Source organism: Crassostrea angulata, chromosome 10 (assembly GCF_025612915.1).
Source record: "Crassostrea angulata isolate pt1a10 chromosome 10, ASM2561291v2, whole genome shotgun sequence".
Classification (NCBI taxonomy): Eukaryota; Metazoa; Mollusca; class Bivalvia; order Ostreida; family Ostreidae; genus Magallana; species Magallana angulata.
In genome coordinates, this window is record NC_069120.1 from 54999682 (window position 1) to 55022962 (window position 23281).

At 32.3% G+C, this 23281-nt stretch overlaps 1 protein-coding gene across 1 annotated transcript; it reads right to left on the reverse strand.

Moving 5' to 3' along the window:
* Positions 1-18139: 18139 nt before the first annotated feature.
* Positions 18140-22417, reverse strand: LOC128167975 (uncharacterized). The gene is made up of 2 exons (XM_052834009.1): positions 22395-22417; positions 18140-20866 (listed from the first exon to the last, which is right to left on the reverse strand). Exons 1-2 carry the CDS (start codon positions 22415-22417, stop codon positions 18835-18837), a joined length of 2055 nt encoding a protein of 684 aa, XP_052689969.1. The 3' UTR covers positions 18140-18834.
* Positions 22418-23281: the final 864 nt, after the last annotated feature.

A 23281-nucleotide genomic window follows, 5' to 3' on the forward strand; every position in this document is an offset into this window, starting at 1 on the left:
GATGTAATTAATTTGTGAGTGTAAATAGTTCCTTTAATTATCCCCTCGCGAAGGGGATATACCATCGCTACTATGCGATATATGCCCTCACTGTAAAGCATGCTGATATCGTCATGTGATAGACATATGAAGTCACATTGTTTAAAAAAATAAACATACACGTTAAAGACTTGTGCATTTAAGCCAACAAAACTTAATATACCGTAATTTGAATTTCAATTTTACACACGCTCCAAATAACGTGCAATTGGCTTATAAAAATTGCATACAGATTGCTTTACAGATATGTTAAGTCTATTGTATAATCATTCCATCGATATTAATTTCGAAAGATTCAGCCTTACCAAAATCTGTACCGACACAAAAAACATGTGTTTAAGACAGTTTCAATTGTTATGCTTCTATATCGTTATCGGCTTTAAACGTGAAAACGTCAAACAATCAAAAGAGATCAGTCAAATACAGAATTATACCAACTTTAAAAAGTTTGAAGTCTGTAAAATCATCTAATGATACAAATATTTTTTTTCTTTTAAAATTGAAACGATATAATATATCGATACACTGCACAGAACAAACCGTGATAACGTGGATATTTTTAATTATTGGTATCCTGATATGGGTTTCATGAAAATGAAAAAAAAATCTCTTTTGATACAGAATATTTAACTTATCCAACATTATACTTGTCTATTTTTCTAAATTAAAAATTGAAACGTTCCCAAACAACTTCTTAGTTTTGCAACAGCCTAACAACTTTGCTTTGGCAAATTTTTAACTATGACATTTTTATCATTATACTTTCATGTTAAATACTAACGCGGGTTTTGTACTTTTTCTGCAGTGACACCACCTTCATTTCCCGCATGAGTCACCAAAACCTCTTGATATACATAAATACATATTTATTGTTTTGATTTTCTGGTGAGAATTATGATTGAATAAAATTTAATGTACATATAAAATGGCGATGTTTACTTAGGTCTCGTCATCACTTGAATTTTTTGGACCAACTATTTCTAACAACAGAGTAAATATATGACTTGGCAGACATCTATGGTACTTTGTATTATATCAGTATAATCTCTGGGAGTGAAATAATTGTAGAACTTTCTTTGTCTAGTGATGTACAGGCTTGGTATTGAATGTAAACGAGGCTCACTTTCATAATATTATTACCCAGCACGTTCTCCGTTAAACGTACTTCACGATTATAAATATCATTTCAGAATAACTAAAAAACACATCATATAGTCGCTTGCCATTAAAGTAGTAGATAGTTGTCTGTTAAGGTGTGTATATGATATATATATTGCTTTTCAGGTTAAAGGTGAAAAACTTATATTATCTTTATAATTTAAAATTAAAGAAAGTATTCTTTTGAAATGGCAGTAAAAAAAAAACTTGATATAACTATATTTACATTTTCAATGTCTTTTCATTTGATAACGCTAAGTATCAATTTGTTCATATTCAGTCCAATAAATTCAAATGACGTTTGCTTATTAAAATATTTAAAAGTACAATTGCTGTGAATTAAATTAATATAAGTAATAAGGAATCATTCTTTCGATATTGTGAGGTGTAATTTCGTTTCGAGCTTTATTGGGTTTGACCACGCCCCGACCAAAATAATAAACTCATGATATTCAATCAAAGAATGATTCGGATCCTTATTCGTTAAATAATCAATTTCTGATCAATTATACACTAAATATACCATTTATCAGAGGAAAAAAACAGGCTTTTCTAAAGAAATAAACTTATAGTCATCCAGTTTTAGTTCCCTTCGAACATGTGGAAGTATTTTGGTTTTATAATATGTCATTATAATATTATATAAAAATATTAAAAATCCTAAAACTTTAAATTATTCAAACCGTACCATTTGCACAATTCATATTTTAGCATCCAAACCGGAATAATTTATTGATCCACACCGTACTACTTCTTTAGCAGGTGCATGGAGTTATTGCTATTTTTATACATATTAATGTATTAAAAAGACATCGGTTTGGTTTTATTTGGGAAATGCAATGTTTTAAATTAATTTTGGCTGCTTCAGATTTTTAGTATGTGTTATATTATCTACGTAATCTAGAAATAGTTCTTGGTTTTAGCGTTAAAATGACACGTTAACGATTGATTTTTCTACAAATAAGTCGTTTTTATAAACGATGAACGAAAATAACGCACACTCTTTTCAACTGCAAAACCTTCAGAAAAATATGAATGACTATTACGATATTTTAATTAATATTTACCCCATTGTCGATAGAAAAAAGGACACAACACTCATTGTTTTTGCAATGGATACGCCATTTTCACGTTATCCAAACATGTCACTACCGGCGCGGATACACGACAGTGTCACAAGTTATATTTCGTTTAACACAACTGCATACAGGCGAAGCCAGGACTAGGTGAAGCCTTCTACAAGTTTGGAAGGAAAAAAATAATATGAGGTGAAAATAATACTGTTTGTAGTAATGTAGTTATCCATGATTTAGATTTTTTAAAATTCCTATCGCGTTTGGGAAAATATAAATCAAAACTTACATCAGTCAATACATTCGTGTCTCAGTTTATTTTGACAATACGTTTTACATTCTTACTTAATTCTATCGATTATTTTTCGTTCTATATATCTGTTTGTGTTCATAAAGTCACATGTTATGGTCTAAGCATTTGAAATCAATTTGTCTGAGCAAGAATATATGTAATCATTCCTTGCTTTGAATTTGTATTTCGTTTTATGGATATAAAGATGGTTGACAGTTTGTTATTGTACTTTTTTTTATGCTTTCTAACCTATTATTCATCAGAGTTCTGTTTATAAAAAAACAAGGTTTTATAAAATTCTTATGATTATGATTTGTATAATACATTTTAGTTTTACCTTTTTACTAGTTGAGAATATGATAGTAAGTTTGTTATTCCTTGAGATAGTTGCCATTGTTCGATGGAAACCTTAGGGAAACTTATGGAGGAAGACAATAAACTTCGTATTATCCAAATACTTGGTGAATATGTTTTATAACTCATTTAAATGACGTTCACTTATTCTGAATGTAGATCCCAAAATTCTATGTGTATCCAATTTGTTTCAGAATAAGGCAAAAACAAAAGACAAATGTTGATGTATCATGTTTCCGGAGAAGTCACTACATTTGAAATTTTATTATTAAATTCCTGTTTCTAGTTGACTTTTTGACATAAGAGTAAACAAATTTCAAGGTTGTTTTGTCCTGGAAACATACGTTGATCTAAAAGCGATATCTGTTTATTTGAAATTGGTTTATACTTAACAGTTATGACATTCATTTCATATCCCAACAGTTTATATGTTAAAGCAATATGAGCTGCAATTTTTATGTTGAATTTATTTTCAAAGAAAATGTTTTTTTCTACTAAAATGACAAAAGATATCATGGCTTTTAAATTTCTGTCAGCTCTGTTTTTGTGGGAAAAGCCATTAAGAAACCTTAATTGTAGCAAAATTGAATTATTGTCGTCCTGTACAAAAATTGATCTGCTATATACATGTGATTGTTTTTTTCTGACAAAAATTAATGATTTTTTCAAATCTTATTTATCATAAAAGTTTAAGTTACAGGCAGACTTATCAAACTAGCATGTTTTTGCAGCAAAATAAAATTCCAAAAAACACAGCCTCTATTGCTTTAAATTAAAAAGAAATTGATAATCGCTTACATTCTTAAGGGAAAAGTCTCCATTTTAAAGATGGAATACACTTCTGTGGAAATTATCAGTCTATCTTTAGATGTGGAAATTTCTGACTTGGATATTTTTTGTACTTTTGTTTTGTTTCAAAGCTTTCACATAAGTGTTTGTTTGATTAGTGCAAACATTTTAAACTCAGTATAACTTAAATGATTTGAATTTGATGTCATATAAATGATCAATTTAAACAGTGTTTACACCAATTCAACGTGCATATGTATACTGGACTTCATGACATTTTATTGGTCGGAAATAAAAATTAAATTATATTAAACCTATATTACCTATTTCTTGATGAATTATATTTTGATATTACACTAAGCATTCTTACCCAATATTAAGTTATAATGATTTATAACGTTGGTTCAAGTGATTGATTGACGTAGAATGAGAAAGTAAATAAAAATAATTCAGTTGAAAAGTGTGGTGTTGTAAATGTGAAGCATTTAATGATGTTTTGTGTCTATATTAATTGATGGAATATATTTGAAAATGAAAATTTTTGTTAATCTGCAAGAAACATTTTTCAATGTGTAAATTTGTTGATGTCTTGCAGCAAATTAGTTGTACGGTGTAGAGAGAAAAAATGCCCCCCCCCCCCCACTCGTAAAATAATGATCGGGGATCATATAATAACTAACCCCCCCCCCCTCCTCCAGCTGTAGTATAATTCGAATATTTTGAAGAAAAAAGACCTAAGGGTAATTTTTTCCTCACGTTTAACATAAAAAAAACCTGATCAGACCCTCGTTGAAACATTACCTTAAGTTTGCTATAGACAAGAATAGAATATGGCTTACACCATACATAAAAAAAACTGTCAAGCGAAGAATGACTTATATTTTCGTGAAACAGTCTATTAAAAGAGGCAGCGAGCGAAAACTTCTTATTTTCATTTCTGGGGAAAAGTTAAATTTACTGTCATTTTGTTTTCTCCCACGTGTTAGATATGCATTGGTATTCTTAACATATTTGGTAAAAGTAAATACATTGCATCTGTGATCACTGTGTCGAAATGGAATCAATAATAGTGTGTTATTTAACACAAAGGTTTTAGGGAGATATGCCCCAAACTTCAACATAAGATATTTATGTCCACTTTCTGTGATCATAGTCACAATGAAAGGAGAAAAGAAACTAGCAATGTTGTGATGGTTCAAGGGGTTTCCTAATTGTTTTATCAGGAAAATTGGCTTTCCGCAGTTGAAGCCCTTGATAATTCTTGGTCTGGGTTATTAGCTCACCTGAGTTGAAAAGCTCAAATGAGCTTTTCTGATCAAAATTTGTCCGTTGTCTGCCGTCGTTGGCGTTGGCATTGGCGTTGTAGTAAACTTTTCATATTTTCATCTTCTTCTCCAGAACCACTTGGCTGATTTCAACAAAACTTGTCACAAAGCATCACTGGGTAAAGGGAATCATGTTTATTCAAATGAAGAACCACAGTCTCTCAAAAGGGGAGATAATTTGGAATTATTCAATATTTGTTGTTATTTAAAAAAAAACTTTGGCCAGAAAAACTTCAACTTGTGTGGAAGCATCCTCAAGTAGTGTAGATTCAAGTTAGTTTTAATCATGGTTCCAGTGGTAGGGTGGGGCTACAATGGGGATGAATATTTACATAGAATATATAGAGAAAATCTTTTAACAATCTTCTTCTAACAATTATTAGGTCAGAAAAGCTCAAATTTGAGTTAAAGCATCTTCACATAGTGTAGATTCAAGTTTGGTTTAAATCATGGTCTCCGGGGGTATGATGGGGCCACAAGGGGGAGGGTGTGTGTGTGTCGAATTTGTACATGGGAATATTCCGCCTTCCCATAATCTAGAGTTATCGTTACTGAAAGAGTTATCTGCCACTTACGGCGGGTATGCTTTACTTCCGGGCGTTCAAAGATGAGTAAGCAGTGCGAGAGTTTACAAATACATGTACGACTTTTCTTCCGACAAAAAAAAAAGGATAGTGTTTGAAAATAGAAAACATCAATTTTTAAGTGAAATTTAAAACAATTAAAATCAGTTTATCATAAGAATGCAAAGAATACGTTTAATTACAATCATTAAGACTTATAACGTTATAACTGATATACATATTTTTGATCAATCGGTAAACATTGCGAATGAAAGACATTTCGATTCATACTTATCGAATAATTACTCCTTTTGTCAATTTTAGAGCTAATGGATGAATGATGATTTAGTGATATCTCGGTAAAACAACTCCACCTGATACGCAGAAATGAAAGATGTTATGAATATTAGAAAGGGCTGTAAATGAAAATCGAATTTTTTCTAGAAATCAAATAAAGAAATATAAATTCCGAATGAACTGTTCTTATTTTTCTTCTGAGGACAACGCTAATATAGAAAAATTATATTATATTTAATATATATATATATATATATATATATATATATATATATATATATATATATATATATATATATATATATATATATATATATATATATATTTATATATATATATATTCTGGTTAAATTCAGATATACATGCATGTACGAGACGACCCCAACTTCACGGACTTTGGGAATTTGTGAACTGATTGATTTTTATTTTTAATTAACATGCTGTTAGGTCAGTCTGTTCCCCCTCTCACGCACACACTCTTTAAAAATACTATGTTTGCGCTAGCCTGTTTGGATGCATTCGTTCGAAATGCCATGCATTCATGAAACATATATAGACGCAGTAAGTATTGGTATCTCATTAGGCACCAACGCTTCAATTCGGGCAAGTGTATACCTGTTGTGTACGATGTTTAATCAATTACAACCATTTGAGTTTCTCAACAAAACAGATTTATTGAATTAAATAGATATTATAGGGTTAAGAGGAATGACAATGTTGAAATTAGAGCTCAGTGCTATATTATATAGATTTCATCGATATAGAATGTGTTTTCGGTTTAAAACACTTCGGTTTAAAATACTTACAAGACTTCCTTTTTCCTTCAAGCCTTTGATGAGAGTGCTTAAACACACTTTTTGTAGTTTGTTCGTTTTACTTTTAAAACTTTATTTCTTTTATCATAGTGCCCTTTATATAATTGAGTTGTACTTTATTTGCGTACTATCCATAGCAAACAAATATATGGTAAAGTGTGATAGAATATTAAAGTTGAATTTGAAAAGAAATGCACAAGAGTAAAATTGATATCAATTAGCCATGTCCATGAAAAACATGTTTTGGAATAAACAAACATGGATATTAAAGAATGAAATGACCAATTAATATAAATATAAACGTGAATGTTGTCGATCAAAATCGTAACGCAACTTTAAATAAAAACATGATTGCAAGTTACATGTGAAAATTTACGCAAAAGCTAGGTAGCAAATGTTTTAATCCATTATCACTTAAATTCGCATGATGAAATTGAAATTAGTCAATAATTAATCTAAATGAAACCCATCAAGTGGAAGTATAGTAACATCCGCCAATGATTAGAGCAGATACGTAGGTATAATGCATATCTTTGTACCTCGACCTACTGATAGAATGAAATATTCTCTTTAGAGAGGTTGACAGACATGTCTTTATGATTGTTTTGCATGTCCACTTACTGGAAAATATAATGCACATGTATCAGCTGCGCTCTCATGAAACCACGTACGCACTTCACCGCAAGCAACTGCATTTAATTATTGGTAGATGGTCGATGCATAGCATGAATGAGGGGGGGGGAGGGGATAGGGAGCCCACCTCCGCCACTTCTACTTGCAACAGATAACTAGTTTTCATCAGTTTACATATCAAAAAGCGAACAAACATGAAGTCAGCCCAACAATTTTTCTGTGAAAAAATTGAAGTGAATCTGTGAAAAGAAATAAATGAATAGTGAAATCGAAGTAGTGATCAAATGTACGCTACAGCATCCCCCCCCCCCCGCGTACACACAAGGATTAGGATTTTCATGCTTTTTCAATATTTCTTTAATGACCTCCCCCCGCACTTTCAAAAAATTCTACAATTAAACGCGCTAGTCAAAATCTCCGTACTAGTTTTGAAGTATTATAGCATCCTTAATTGCACAATTTTCTTTTTACATTAACAATTTACATGAAAAGCCGATTAAACAAGACTAAAACGTTTATTATAACCATGTGTTTATACTGGTTAATTAGCGTATACCTGCTCTAATGGAGAGGTAACTCGTGTTACGAACGATAACTCCAGTTTATGAAAATCCCGAATATAGAGAAAATCTTTTGAGTGGAATCCTCCTCAGATAGTGTCGATTCAAGTTTGTTAAAATCATGGCTCCGGGTTAAGATGGGGCCACAATGGAGGAAGGGGGTGTCGAATTCTTATATATGAAGATATAGAGAAAATCTTTGAAAATCTTCTTCAAAACCATTTGGCCAGAAAAACTTAAACTTGTGTAGAAGAATCCTCAGATAGTATAGATTCAAGTTTATTCAAATAATGGTCCCCGGAGGTACGGCGGGACCAAATTTGGGTTTAAATGGGGGGTAGCTGTAGTTTACATAGGAAGATAAAGAGAAAAATCTTAAAAATCATCTTGAAAAGTATTCAGTTCAAAAGCAGTAACTTGTGTGAAAGCACATATGTTAAGGCGATTAAAATTTGATCAAAGTATTATTTCTTAGAGAAAAGTGTGGCCATAAAGGTGGGAGGGGGTGGCATATAGGAATTAAGAAAAATCTTCTAACAAATACTAAAACAACAAAAGGGGCTTGGTATTTACCATAAACATATGTTGATAAAAATCGAAGATTTTAAAATTTATGAGCAAGATCTATTGTACTTAGTTGTCAAGATATTTTGATTTCGATACTGTAATGTTTATTTGATAAAAGTTAAAGCTATTGTTGCTCAGGTATATGTAAGCAATGTGACCCCTGGGCTTCTTGTTATTTATGATGACCTATATAGTCTCAAAGTATTGTACATGTATTACACAGCTGAATTTTCTTTTCTCTTCATCATTAATTGTGTCCAGTTTTGAATGTTGTCATAAGGAGCATTTTATTGCTTTCATCACCTAGAAAATGTTATGATTCACCGTCAACAGTTATCAAATTCCTCTTCGAAGAAGGGAGGGCATATTGCTTTGCTGTCTATCGGTCAGTCCACCAACAGTTTTCATTCATTTTCTTTGCGTAGGATGCACATATTAATTTAAAATTTGGTATACAGGTTTATCATAATCATATCTAGATCAAGTTTAATTTTGGGTACTGTCAATCTTTTTTGACAGAGTTATGTGCATTGATCTTAGAAAAATTTCAATTATTTGTAGTTTCTGTTCGCAGATGTTTCCAAGGGAGGGGGGTATAAGTGTTTTACAAACATCACTTGTCGCTAAAAGTCAGTCATGTGACAGATAACCTTTTATTGTGTAGCAATATCCATAAAATGACTAAAGTATCATTATAGAGTGACCAACCTAGAGGGCGACCTGCTTTGTGATCGGTAACTTAGCCAGAATTTCCCCCGAAAGAGGAATTGAAGTCGCTTTGTATTCTGAGTTTACAATCGATTTAATTAAACCCAAAGGCAATTAATGATAACTAGATGCTGTTATTTACCTAATAAAATAGTGCAAGTGGATTTGAAGAATAGGTCATAAAAATACATGCATGTTACAAATAACCGATCTTTGTCTGAAGTTACTTACACAGGTCTGCATGTCTCATTAGCGGGTACTAGTTTTACCCAGCTCTTCGATTAGATGGGTTCACGTGTATATATACAATATGTCTGTGTTTTCCATATTGAGAAACGGATTAGTTAAGATCAGCTAAAGGAATTCATTATTTTGTTTTAATTGGATTATCATTATGATGATGACCAATATAGGTAAGCATAATACATGTAGTAGCAGTAGCATGATTATTATAATGAGATGCCAGGATACATAAGTTCTACTTTCACTTTCTAAATGTGATCTCCCTTTGACAGCATGCTGTATCATCATCTTTTAATATTTAAATAAGCTTATCATCGTTACCTATCCAATCGCATTAGTTTCTGTCATTTTCGTTGCAAAAGTTATTTTTTTCATTTGTCAGACTTGCACTATTGAGTTGACCCCATATTGACCCTGTATAAACAATTTCTTAATAAATTTGTGTATTACATGTAAGTAAGTGTACTAGACACTTTTCATTTTTATATGAGTTATAATAGAAAGGAAGGAGTATTTCTTTCTTAATGTATTATAATGCATCAAATACAATGTAGGTCATGACCTGATGGGACTGTTCTGGTCATGAAGCGATCAGGAAAACACAAAATATCTTCTAATGTCATTATGATGCATCAAATGGTGTAAAGTACATTAATGACCCCCATGAGTTGTCTTTAACCCCCCCCCCCCCCTTTATTCATATGTTACAGTAGTGTTTGATCCATGTGGGTAATTCCTAGCCTAATGATGTCACTGCTTTGTTTAGGAGACTTTACAATTGTCCCAAATAGGCGAATACACATGCATATAACATTTTGTTTATAAATTTTAAAATTGAATTAAGCAATTTCCAAAATGATATTGTGCATCAAAAAAAGCAATCAAAATATGATTTAAGATTTGCTAATGTACAAATGTAAGAATGTATTTTGAAGACTGAATCTTTAGAACCAGGTAAGATGGGGGGGGGGGTAAATGTGGAGTATAAACATTTATAATTTGAATCATTTATTGTTATTAATTTTAACTTGTCATTGAATTCCCAAGGTAGAAATATGACCTCAGATCATATCTCAATAGATCATTTGTCAATTATGCAAGGTGTAATGTAAATTTTTTAAAGAATAACATTTTTTACCAGTTTATAAAAGTTTTAGACACCCAAATTATATTTTGATTTTAATCATCATTCGACAATTAAGGGGGGGGGGGGCAGTTTATATTTGAGTTTGTTTGGGGTGGGGGTTCCAAGTCATATATTTGACAATTTTTTAATGTAATTCAAAATAAGACTAAGCCATACTACAGTCATGAACATGAATAGTATAGAACAAAACACAAAATAATACATGTATATATACATAGGAAGTATTACAAAACATAGATGATTGATCTATATCTTGGTTCTTAAATTGAATCATATATCATGTACATAATATATTATTGTTTCTTTGTTCAAGGCATTTCAGATGGAATGTAGGTCATGATCCCAAGTGCTCTTCCTGAAATTATCAAATATCATAAAAAACCATTGCGATCCTCACCTTAATCCAAAGGTATTATTCCTCCTTAGGTCATGGCGCATCAGATAATTATGGCATGTAAGTCATGAACCTAAGGGGTCATCCTGACCCCCTTAGAATCAGAAATTGTTACATGTAATTATCTTTAAATAATTGATGTTTGATGATCCTATCTCTATTTAATCTTTATTGTTAAGTCTCCCGAATGAAATTTGGAGACTTATTATTTTTGTATGGTTCTTAATACATGTATTATTATTTTTCGTCTTCTTCTTCTTTCCCGCTCTGAACCTGTTTTACAGCGATGGCTGAACAGAATTGTACAAAACTCTAGGATATGATAGGGCTGCATATGTAGTTGTGCACCCTGGTTTGATTTTTTTCTCATTTTGGGTTAGACAACCACTTTTCTGGGGGGGGGGGGGGTGTCAAAAGGGTGTGGGGTCTAACATTGAACCCTGTAGGAAGAATCGTAGACTCTATTGTAAATGGTAACAGACAAAGATAATAATAGGGTTTTCATAATCATATATTGACTGTTACTGGCAATATATAGGGTTGATTAGATCTGACCCCTGGGGTCATCCCCACCCCCCAGGAATTGGAAATTACCATATATCTCAGAAACTGTTATAATCATGACCCCTAAACCATATATATTCATGTTTCTGATGTCAAGGGGCATCAAATGTTGCTCAAACAGCAAGTCTCTTAATATCTTCAAAACAGTTGAGATTCCCACCATTAAACTATATATATGCTGTTCCTTGTGTCAAGGGGCATCAAACAGTATGTAGTTCATTGGACCCGGCGGTGGTCATGACCCCCCGCGAACAGGAAGTGCACGAATATCTCGAAAACGGTTGAGATACCCACCCCTTAACCATATATATTCTTGATCCTTAAAGGGCATCAAAAGGTATGTAGGTAATGGGCCTCAGGGTTAAATTTAATTTTTCAAAACCGTAATACACATCTATGGAACAGTTCCTATCATATCCCAAGATATGGTGTGTCTATCCATTAAATCATAAAAGGAGTTCAAGGATCTGTGTTTTGTTTAGTGATAAACGTCAATTTTCTGCTACTTTTTGACTCCCTGGATGAAATTTAAATTTTTAAAACCTTACTGCACATCTATTGAACAGTCCCTATCATATCCCAAGATATGGTGTGTCTATCCATTAAATCATAAGAGGAGCTCTTGGATCTATGTTTTTTTTTTGGTGATAAACGTCAATTTTTGTTACTATTTGACTCCCTGGTTGAAATTTAAATTTTAAAAACCTTATTGCACATCTATAGGACAGCCCCAATTATATCCCAAGTGATGACGTAGCTACTCGAAGCTGTAAGAGGAGTTCTTGGAACCATACTTTTTTTTGCAAAAAAAACGTCATTACTTGTTGCCCACTGATCCCCTTCATAAAAAAAATTCTCGAACCTGATCACACCTCAATATGACACCCCAATCATATTCTAGAAGATCATTTGGCTAGCGCTCAAAAATAAATGACGTTTTTGAAACCATCTTTTTTGTAAAAAAAAAAAAACCACGTCATTTTTCAGCCATTTAGTGACCCCCGGACAAAATTGAAAATTCCGAAACGCATATATAGTAGGATATCCTAAAATATATATCAAAAGATAATTTGTCTACTGTTAAAAATGTAGGAGGAGTTCGAGGAAGAAGGTTTTTTGTGAAAAAACGTCAACGTTATTTTTTGACCTCCAGGACTAATAGAGAATTTTTTAAACCTTTTTACAAAACAACATGATACCCGAAATCAAACTCCAAGAGTTCAGTTTGCTGGAAAGAGATGTAATAAGATGTAAGAGCAGTTTGAGAAAGTAAAACGTGACGGACGGACGGACGGAACAGGGTAACAACAATATACCCGAACTTTCTTTAGAAAGTGCAGGTATAATTATCAAATTCATAAGACGCTTTTACAAGCGCAGTTTAACCCTGTTGTGAATAGTAATTTGCGACTGTCATATCTTCATGGGTTATAAAAACGGGTGATACTGTGCATTGAAAATGACAATCAATGTTTATTACTTTATTACTTATTACTACTGATATTACAAGTTTAGTTTGAAACCAAATTATTTCTAAAATAATCATAAAACTGTTTGTTTACCGTTGTCTTATAAAACTAAACAGATCCGCTACATAACGGTTGTAACTGGGTCGAAGGGTTGTATTAATACCTCAAAAATACACAAAAGTACATGGACTGATTATATTTCTCATTTAATTCACAGAATTATAAAACATTTAATTTATAAAATGAAAGAATGTATCAGATCAATTAAATTTTGCAAATTGGATAAGTATTTTTTTATTGCTGGTATCTTTCACTCAGGATGAAAAAAAAATCGTTGTTAGAATTTGAAATTTTACATAATCAATTTTATAATCGATTGTGAGCTGCTGATTCAATTTGATTATCGATAATAAAATTGCTCCGATTTTACAACACTTACGTGTAGTGACGTATATACTTTCATTATCTAGGCCTTAATACGTATTGTAATGCACATCTTCTCTGTGTTGACAGTAAGTTGGGGATCGAGATCAAGAGCAGTAAAATATTTTGGATGCCTGATACAGATAGAGGACAGGGAGTGCTGCCGTTTGAACCAATCCGTAACGAAGACGAAGAGATGCAGGGATAATCTGTAATGAGGAAAACATAAAGTAAAGTTCTAAAATAAGGAGAAAAACACAGTCAACTGCTCTGGAACAAAATGGAAGATTACTTCGATTCAATTATTGAGATGTAAGAGGACTTCGCTGGAAAAGTTTGTGTCTATAAGGAAAAAGAGTAAATAAAGGTTTAAGATTCCAAGAAATATCTGATAACTGATGAAATTGTCTCAGTGAAGACGACTGAATTCCAGTGTTACCCGTATTAACAAAATGTGAAACACTGGAATAATATTGGATGAGGTAATAGACTCTCACAAAACCAACGGCCAACAATGTTAATGTAATGACAAAGGGAGAATACTCAGTGCCAGGGTTAGAATTTGTTCAGTAACACAAGTGATCAAGATTTGTCTAGTCCACTGTCACGATTGTGAGAATGCAAGTGTTTTTGTGATTTTATTTTATCACAAGAAATGTTTAGTGCATACTTTAGCATTAATTCAATTGAAAAGAAAAGTGATTATATGGTATAAGAGGTTTTAATCAGAAGAATTGACGGAATATATTGTTACCTAATCTTGTTTGTCTTATACAAATGTATTTTAAAGTTTCAGGCTGTCAAAGAATTCATTAGATTTTGATGGCAACAAAGTTTTCATTAGATACATTTAAGAAGGTATGGAAATGCATTAAAAAAATTATTGGAGGAAACTATCTGATTATTCAACTCTTTTGTCCAGTATAGGGAATGGGCTCTCTTATTTAAAGTTAATAGCGTATTGATGAAACGATTGCTTTAGAGGTTTCTATACGTAAAAAAGTTTATACAGCTTTTGATTTCTGGAAAAAGATTATAGATAATGTCATTATGTTTTTAAAATAGATAATTTTGTTTCTATTCCAACTTTTTGACTCAAAAATAGGATCACAAAGTGCACTGTTTAACAGAGCTGGATTTAAGTAAGTTCTAATTTACCATTTACCGTTTTAAAATACGATATTGTATTATGCTGTAGACTAGTGCTTCGGTTTGATTTAAGCAGATAATCATATGCTGTTTTGTTTTATGACACTTTAGTAAATGAATCATGTATTGTTATCTGTGTTATTTGTTCTTTAATAGAGTGTTTCTCTGTGAAACCATTTGATACGTACATGTATCGTGGATATGTTATACAGTTGGTATCGTCAGACGGTTTTGTTTGCGTCTAAATAACATAGTTTTTATGATATCACACAGAGTTTAAAGCATCAGTACCCAAATTATGGTTTCAAAATTATATGACTTGCCATGTATGAGCTATGTAGATGATATAAACTATAGGTTTGAGAGCAGTTTATTACTAAACGTGTGTGTTTTTTAAAAATTAGAAAGAGTAACCAACAATGTTATAAAATATATATAATATGGTATCAGTTAAGCTCATTCGGTATTATTATAATTTGTGTTCTTTAATAAAATGAATCAATTCAATATGGCCTTAAAAATTAAATATAGAAAAAAAAATACATGTTATGTTTTGCAATTTGATAAAATGTGATGCAAAAGATAGAGTATTAAACACAAGTGGCAAGATATAGAACATAACATAATTTTCGCCAATCAAATTGCAAACTGCAACCAAATCCAGGCTATGTGTTCCTATAGAATAAGACTTAGATAAATGCTGCTCATCAGGTCAGGTTTAGTTTTTATTAATAGATCGCACATTAATTCATACTATACTCTGTCCCAAGATATCCTGGATTTACATTTTGCTTAATTGCATGATATTTATAGATACACCAGGGTTCAAACGATGTTCTTTCAAAAATATGAAAATTTTCCAAGATTTCTCAGTCAAAACGCCCCTGTTAGCTTATCAGGTTTCAATACAATGCTAAAAATGTGATGTCTACGGGGATTTTGTATTGCAGCAAGCCCGGATGATAACGTTGTAAAATTGAGCGATGTATTTTGAGTGTATTCCGAATGTTGAAAAGATGTAAACATTCCGCATTATAAATCCCCTTAAGGAATCTTTTTCTCGTTTCTGTGAATTTTTCCGAGTGAAAGATAATAATCTGTCAATGAAATTATCTTGGAAATTATCCCTTTCAACCATTTCAATTGCACTTTTTTCACAGGTATGTGTATTTTTATTAAAAATCGTCCAAACGGCTGAAATAATATCTTGGGACAGACTATAAAGAAACTATTGATTTAAACTGGCGAATCATTAGATTTGATAAGTGCATTAATGTAAAAAATGTTATTCTTTTAACACTTTACAAATAAACAAAAAAAGTCTGGTATGTTTTATTTCATCAATTTTCTCATTTCTCACCACGTCTGCTTCATCCTGGCATTGTGGGATGCCATGGAATCCCCATTCAGATGTCTGGGCGAGCTTGAAGTATTCATGTTAATCCGGCTTTACCTCATTATGTACATTGCTTTACAGTGTAATCGAAATATACAGTTGTAATCACCCGATGGAAGTCTGAATATTTATCAATAAGATAATAAAAACTATCTCAATACGATAATTCTATATAACGCGTCATCTTATCGGTTATGAAAGTCACGTGACAGTGCGAACATTTTACATTTCATGCATGATTGCGAAGGAGATATGAAAATTTACCCCCCCCCCCCCACCCCTCCATGAATCATTTCGCGAGGGCAACAATTGCGTGATGGTGAGGGAGATAGATTTAAAATATGCCACTTTTTCTTATGTAAGCTTTAGTTCACTATAAATCAAAGTTTACGAATAATTCACAGCTCTAATGTTACGAACGGGCTTTTGAGGTAATAGAATTAATACTTTTTTTTATCCATTTTATAAAGGTTTTTTTACGAGTACTTCTCAAACCTACAAGTGTTTTAATTAAATCAATTATTCTTTATTGTAAAATTTATTTGTCACCAACAAAAGGAAAAGATAGCACTACAATCCATATCTAAAAATGTGTTAAATGCCTGATATGTAAGAACATTCTTCTCAGGGTACTAAAATTGGGATATTGAGAGCTTGTAAATGTAAGTTAAAGTTATCTTTTTTTTTAATACACGAACAAACTGATTGGCACATTTAAAAGTACTATGGATATAATTAGATAAGTGATGAAAGCCTTTCTTCAAAAAGTTGAAAAGTTTATTCTTGGTGTGTGCCAATTACTGATATACATGGATGTAATAGAGGACAATTTTATTGATTTAAGCTTATGTAAACACATGACAATATAAGGTATACAGTGCTGCAAATCACCACGATTTTGGCTTCCTTCAAACACTAAACAACCAAGATATTCAAAACAGCATTATCTGTTTTAGGCAAAATCTTTTGTGATCGTAAAAATCAATCATCTTATTTTCCTACATATAGGTGGCACGGGACAGTTTTTTTGATACAATTTATTGTATGTCTTTGGAACTCTGTAACTAGAATTTCCTCAGTTCCCATTCAGCACAAATACCTTTAATTCACTCTTTATAAGGCCAATCACCAATTTCCGAAGAAAATTACTAGTCAAAACCTGTAAAATTCTCTACATACTGGTTTTTGTCACCCTTTCATATTTTGCTAATTTTTCACCATTTTTCAACTTTTTAGACCTTCCCCAACTATTTCCCTGCAGAGGGTTGACTTTCCGTACCGCGTGCATTTTGCACTTTCACATGTCAGAAACTTACCGGTGTATAGTTTACAATGTCCCATCCACCTACTTTGCGTGATAGTTTACCTCCCGTCTGCAATTTCACCGTGAAAAGTCAACACAACAGTCATAGCCGCAGGTTTCGCATTTTCCTTCTGATTCTCATGTACCTAACATATGGGGCCTACATATTGCATATCAATTTCAACAAGAGACACCCCTCTAACTAATGATAATCATTAAAAATCATTTCATGAATTTTAGCAACACTCATAGGCCTTCAAGTACAGCAACTCTCAATTTTACAAAAATATTGACGGGTACTTTATCCGAAACTGTCCCTTGCTACCTATACATGCTGTCAGTTGCCTTCCATTGTTACCATGGTAAAGATCTCAAAACCTATTTTTGTCTGTTTTGTTGAAGATTCAATACTTTAACAAAATAAAAAGGAAATAGAAACTTCTAAAAGAAGAACTCGTTTTTCGGGACATAAAATAGTGTGGATGAAAAATGCTGTTTCATCTGCTTATTTACATAGATGATATAAGAAAACCTTAGTAGTAAAGCCTTTATTACTAGAAAACATTTAATTAAGTGTAAATATGTGTTTGTTCGATCATGATACTACAATCAAACAATTATGCTTTGAAATGTAAAATATATAAAATTTGAAACATATCGCAAAAACGTTTACTTTAAAATTTGTTTTGACAAAAAGACAAATAAAATTACAATACAAGTATCTTGAAAATCATAGGACTTTATTCAGCTGACACAAAAAGGAAACATATATCAAATTATACGATAATGGTTTAAAACCTCAACCAAAAAGTTTTATGAGCTATGAAATAGATATCATTTGAACATGACACAGCCCTGTAAATCAATCCGGTGCTCTTTGTTGAGTTTTGATCACGTAATTCATAATGAAAAGAGTGTCTTATTTATTCCTACAAAAATGACAAGCAAATATATATTTGCCGACTAAAACGGCAATGACTAGCCCAGAATGCAAACGGGGAGACGGAAGTTTATTTTTTAACTGAACAAAACAAAAATGTATCATGTACATATAATGTAATATAGAAAATCAATACCTTAACAAATATTTGATCCTTTCACCGACGACGTGACCGCCCAGAAAAAAAACCAGAAATAGAAAAATCTCTGGAAACCTGTGTCCAAAACCATGTCAAAGTCGCAAATGCGCGCCGTCTCCAGGGTAGTGCAGGGGCTTTGCGACAAAAATATGAAATTTCTAAACTTCTAAATTATATTATAATAAAAAATAAAAACAAAATTGGTGAAACTTTGATGGTCTTTGTCAGAAGACGGGCTAAAACTGATTTCTCGTGCTAATCGACAACAAATCATACACTCGTCACCACGTGACTCGTAATTTCATTGCATACAATTTTCTACTCGAATCAACAAGACAATTATTTTCCGTTAATCTCCGTACCGCGGAAAATATCAATTATAAACAAAAGTTCAAATGCAAAAATACATACCCAGTTACAGGAGCAGAGAAAATATGAGACTCAACAAAAATAAGAGGTAGGATCAGGTACCATTGAGGAATTATTCTTGATCATTAATTACTATTCTGTGAATAGCTTACAACATCCTGTATCCTAGTATGTGTTGCAGTTTGTATTAAGTTTAATGGATACTGTTCTAGTGACTGTTGGTATGAGTATAGAGCAGCCTGAAGGTTCCCTGTGATCTGTTGACAAATCCCCAGGATCTCCCAGGAGATGTCTCTGAATATATCACGTACAAACAGTCCCTGATCATAGTGGACTAGCACCTGTAGCTCATCGAGAGCTGCTTGGGATAATGTTGTATCAATGTGTCTGTAACACAAGAACTCTAGAAAGTGGAACATTAAAAACACCGGAATAACTAACATATGCTGCTTATTATGTAGAGCAGCCTGTTGTTCTGGTATTAGTTCATTGATATAACATATTGCATTGTCAAGAATGATATCCAATACTACAGCCTTTCTCATCTTTGTAGACCAGGACTGTCCTCCTACAGCCTCAGTATACCTATCTCTGTCTACGTGTTCCCTATACATCAGATATGGCTGTGCTAACTTGACCTTTGACATCTCTATAACAGATAAAGCTTCCCTGTATCTGAGTGTCCTGTAATAATACATGGCAATGTAAAACATGTCAGAAACACACCCAAACTTGGCTGCTGATTTCAGCATGTGACAGGATATTTTGTCTGCAATATACATCTGTTTGTTTACACCTGTGTATGTGTACATGTTGTGTAATATAAATGAAGAATTCTTAAGGATGGAGGCTGTAAGTCTCTGTAACATGACAACTTGATTTTGTGTAAGGTGTGAACCTATTAGTTGTTGAACTTTATATAAGTATTTCATACAGCTGTAAAAAACTTGTGCGAGTGTTTTATCATTCTGAAGTATCTCAGAAAATAATTCAACATCACTATCAACTTCACATTTGATAATACTTTCATCAGTGCAAATATAAAGTCTAGGACTGCACAGGACATCGATGATGTAGGACCTGACAGAGGAACTCTGTAACAGACAGGCCAGACCTTTCTTGTACAATTCATGTAACTGTAGGAACAATCTGTTTTGTGCTGAACCATTGACCTTTGTCAAAAACAGGTTGTTTTGTGGAATGAAAAAGTTAGGACAGATCCCCTCACGCACCCATTTAAGGAGGAGTTTAAAGCAGACCCAGAAACCGACCAGGATATTTTGTGGACACCAGTGAGGTAGTGTGTTTTGTTGAATTGTCCACAAAACTATTGTCTTTATATGATAGGAACACAACAAGGTGTTGTTTTTACCTAAATTATGATTGATAACTTCTTTTAAAAATAGCTTTAACAATCCATATGTCAAAAACTGACTGTGGTTCATTGCATACACGCATTTATACTCTGCCTGAGAAAAAGATAACCTCCACTCTTCATTTGCATGGGGTCCTAATGGGTGTCCTACTGCTACAAAGTGACATCCATTTCTGACAATGTCATCAACAACTTCAGGATCAGGCCATGACTGACATCTGTCTATCCATGAAGAGGCAGACGGAGGCCAATAGTCACAAACAAAACACAATGTATCGTCATATTCTAGTCCTGCTACATCACCACTAACGCAGGGTCCATGTATATCAGAATTGGGCAATGATGCTAAATAAGTTAACTGTCTAAATATAGAACTACTTATAAAAACTCTGTCATTTATTCTGAAACATGTTAATAGGACGTCAATGTCTGTTGTTGGTGTCAGTAACTGAAGTAGAGTGAATCCTGGTGGACTCTCAGAACTGTCAGAGAGAATCAAGGTTGTATTGGCCATGTTGTAATACTCAGACTGGGACATGTCCATGATTACTCGGTGGTCGTTTGGCCAGTACATATGGTCCACATCTGATCCCTTCAGTCTAAATCCTTCTCTGTCACTTCCACTCAACATCTGAATAGTCCCATCATTAGGTGCCAGTTGTTGCTCCACCATCTCCTTGATGTCCACTGTCTCCCTCCTCATAGCCACCCGTTGTGAAGTCCCCACTTTCTCACACAGTCTCATAAAGACTGACTCTGATATGTGCTGTATTCCTTGACGTCTGTTATTATAAAAAAAAAACTTCATGTATAAATTGAAAAAAACCCTCACATCAAATACAAAGAGTAATCAGTTGTTTTTAGATTTTTGTTAAAAAATAATCTTTTTCATCATGTTAATTTATGGTCAAATATTTTGTGTTTTTTTTTTTATAATTATGATTATTGTAGGTGTTATTTTAATTTTTTAATACTTAGTCTTATCGTCTTGTAACATATATCAAATATAAGGAATTTGATGAACTGCAGCCAAATGGTACCAAAATTGTCGTGTACCAAAACACCGTACAACCGCTTTGAATCATTTCATTCAAGTGCCGTGTGATACATTCAAACTTGTTTGTTTACCTGTACAGCAGACGTTCACAGAGGAAAATAATGTTCTTAATTATCAATCTTAAAAAAATAATAATCTCATAAAATCTGGTTAAAAGAAGAGTTATATAGTTGCTCTTTTATAACCAGTCTTGTTTTTAAAAAACAAAAAAATTGTAACATGAAGAAGTTTGAGCCATTTTCTTATGCAATTTTTGGGGGTTAAATGCAAACTTTGAGGTTTGGACACTTAAAAAACTAAAACGGCGTGTGCTATCAAAACAATACAATATCAGAATATTAGTCTTATATCTAAGCTTTAAACTGATAATCGCAAAAGTTTCTATAATGCATTCTGACGTCAAAATTGATTTGATGAATCTTTTCACGTATTCTACGACATAAAATGAATTATGTGGAAAAACCCCAATATTTTGACATTCTATATTTAATCACGGAAAAAGTAATCCCGGTACCCATATTCAATTTGATAACATTTTAAAGAGGAGGTCAAGGGCTTGTTTGATGCCGTTTTTGGAGAGACTGTAGGCAACCTAGATATATTTCATTAGTCAAAAATTGACAAAACTCCGAGATTTGTTACTTTTATCCTTCATATTTCATTGAAAATGGTTGTTTAAAACATGATTTTTCATTGTGTTTACCAAAAATCTAAGCCCCGGCACACCCTATGAAACAAAGATATTGTTATGAAGCATCATTAACAGTCTTGAAATTTATAAACCTGGGCACCTTTCATTTACTAGATCTTGACCTTAAAATTTCTAGTATTTCCCAATGCAAACCTAAGGAAAACATTTTTGTTGAGGGAGACAATAAAATTTATTATTATCCAAATAATCATTGAATAGGAATTCATATTACACTTATATGACGTAAACTTCTTCAGAGTATAGATCCTCAAATTTTATGTGTATATATTTTGTTTCAGAATAGGACAATGGAAATCTTGATGTATCATGTTTCCATGGAAACATTACATTTGAAATAATATTTATATATTACTTTTTCTGACGATTTTTATTGGAAAGGAGGTAACAATTTTCTAGGTTTTTTTATTCATCCTTTATTGGAAATTTTGATCCAAAACAATACCTTCTTATATAAACTTGATTGTTACTTAACAGTTATCAAATTCATTTTATATACCATTATTTTATTTGTTAAATTAAAAGAAAATTGATATTTACTTACATTTCTGAGGAAAAATCCGCCATTTTACACGTCTGTGGAAAGTGTTTTAAATTTTAGATGTGGAAATTTCTTACCTGGGTATTTTTTGTATGTACTTTCATTTTGTTTCAAAAGCTTGATCACATTCTAGATGTTTGTTTAGCGTATGCAAACATTATAGATTGAATATAAAATAGGGGGTTTGAAATTGATTATAATGTATTATTTACTTACACAGAGTATGCATTTTTTCAACACGTGTATACTGTACATCACAACATTTTATTGGCCAGGAATAGAAATAAGATTATATTATATCTATTGATATTTTTTTTTAAAAATTGATTTCTAAATGAGTTTTATATGCCTTTTAATACACTATATACATTGTATATCAAATGCAAAACAGTTGATTCATTTCTAAGGATAAAGCAGACATTAGAATTTCACATGACATGGTCAGTACGAAAACTCTCTAAGCATGAATTACACTTTTTATTTCAAAATATTACATTCCTTTTACACTGTTGTATGCATGATAAGTTTATCAATAGGAGAACTTTACTCTCTAAATACATGTGTTACACTTTTACACTTTATGATGTATTATACACAATATTGCTCAATAAAAAATATATTTAGATCGTTACGTCGTGGTAATTGTTTCGTCCATTTTATTATTATTGAAATGAGTGCACCACGGTTTATATAAGTATCAATCAGCAGACCACAGGCTTATTATGACACACTTTGACAGGTCTGAGTCTGTGTTCCTTGTCTTAGTCTGAATTTCTATAACTCACCTGTTTAGTTAGAAGTATAGGTTGCAATTTTAAAAAGAATGCATAACCAGAATACAAAAGAACATCTCTTGCCTTGCAAAACTCTGCAAGTAGTGACCAAAACTG

Coding starts and splice junctions, on each gene's coding strand:
- LOC128167975 (XM_052834009.1), bottom strand. CDS start 22,417: ATGGCGGATTTTTCCTCAGAAAT. Junction 20,867..22,394: donor GCGGATTTTTCCTCAGAAAT/GTAAGTAAATAT, acceptor TTATAATAACAG/ACGTCAAGGAATACAGCACA.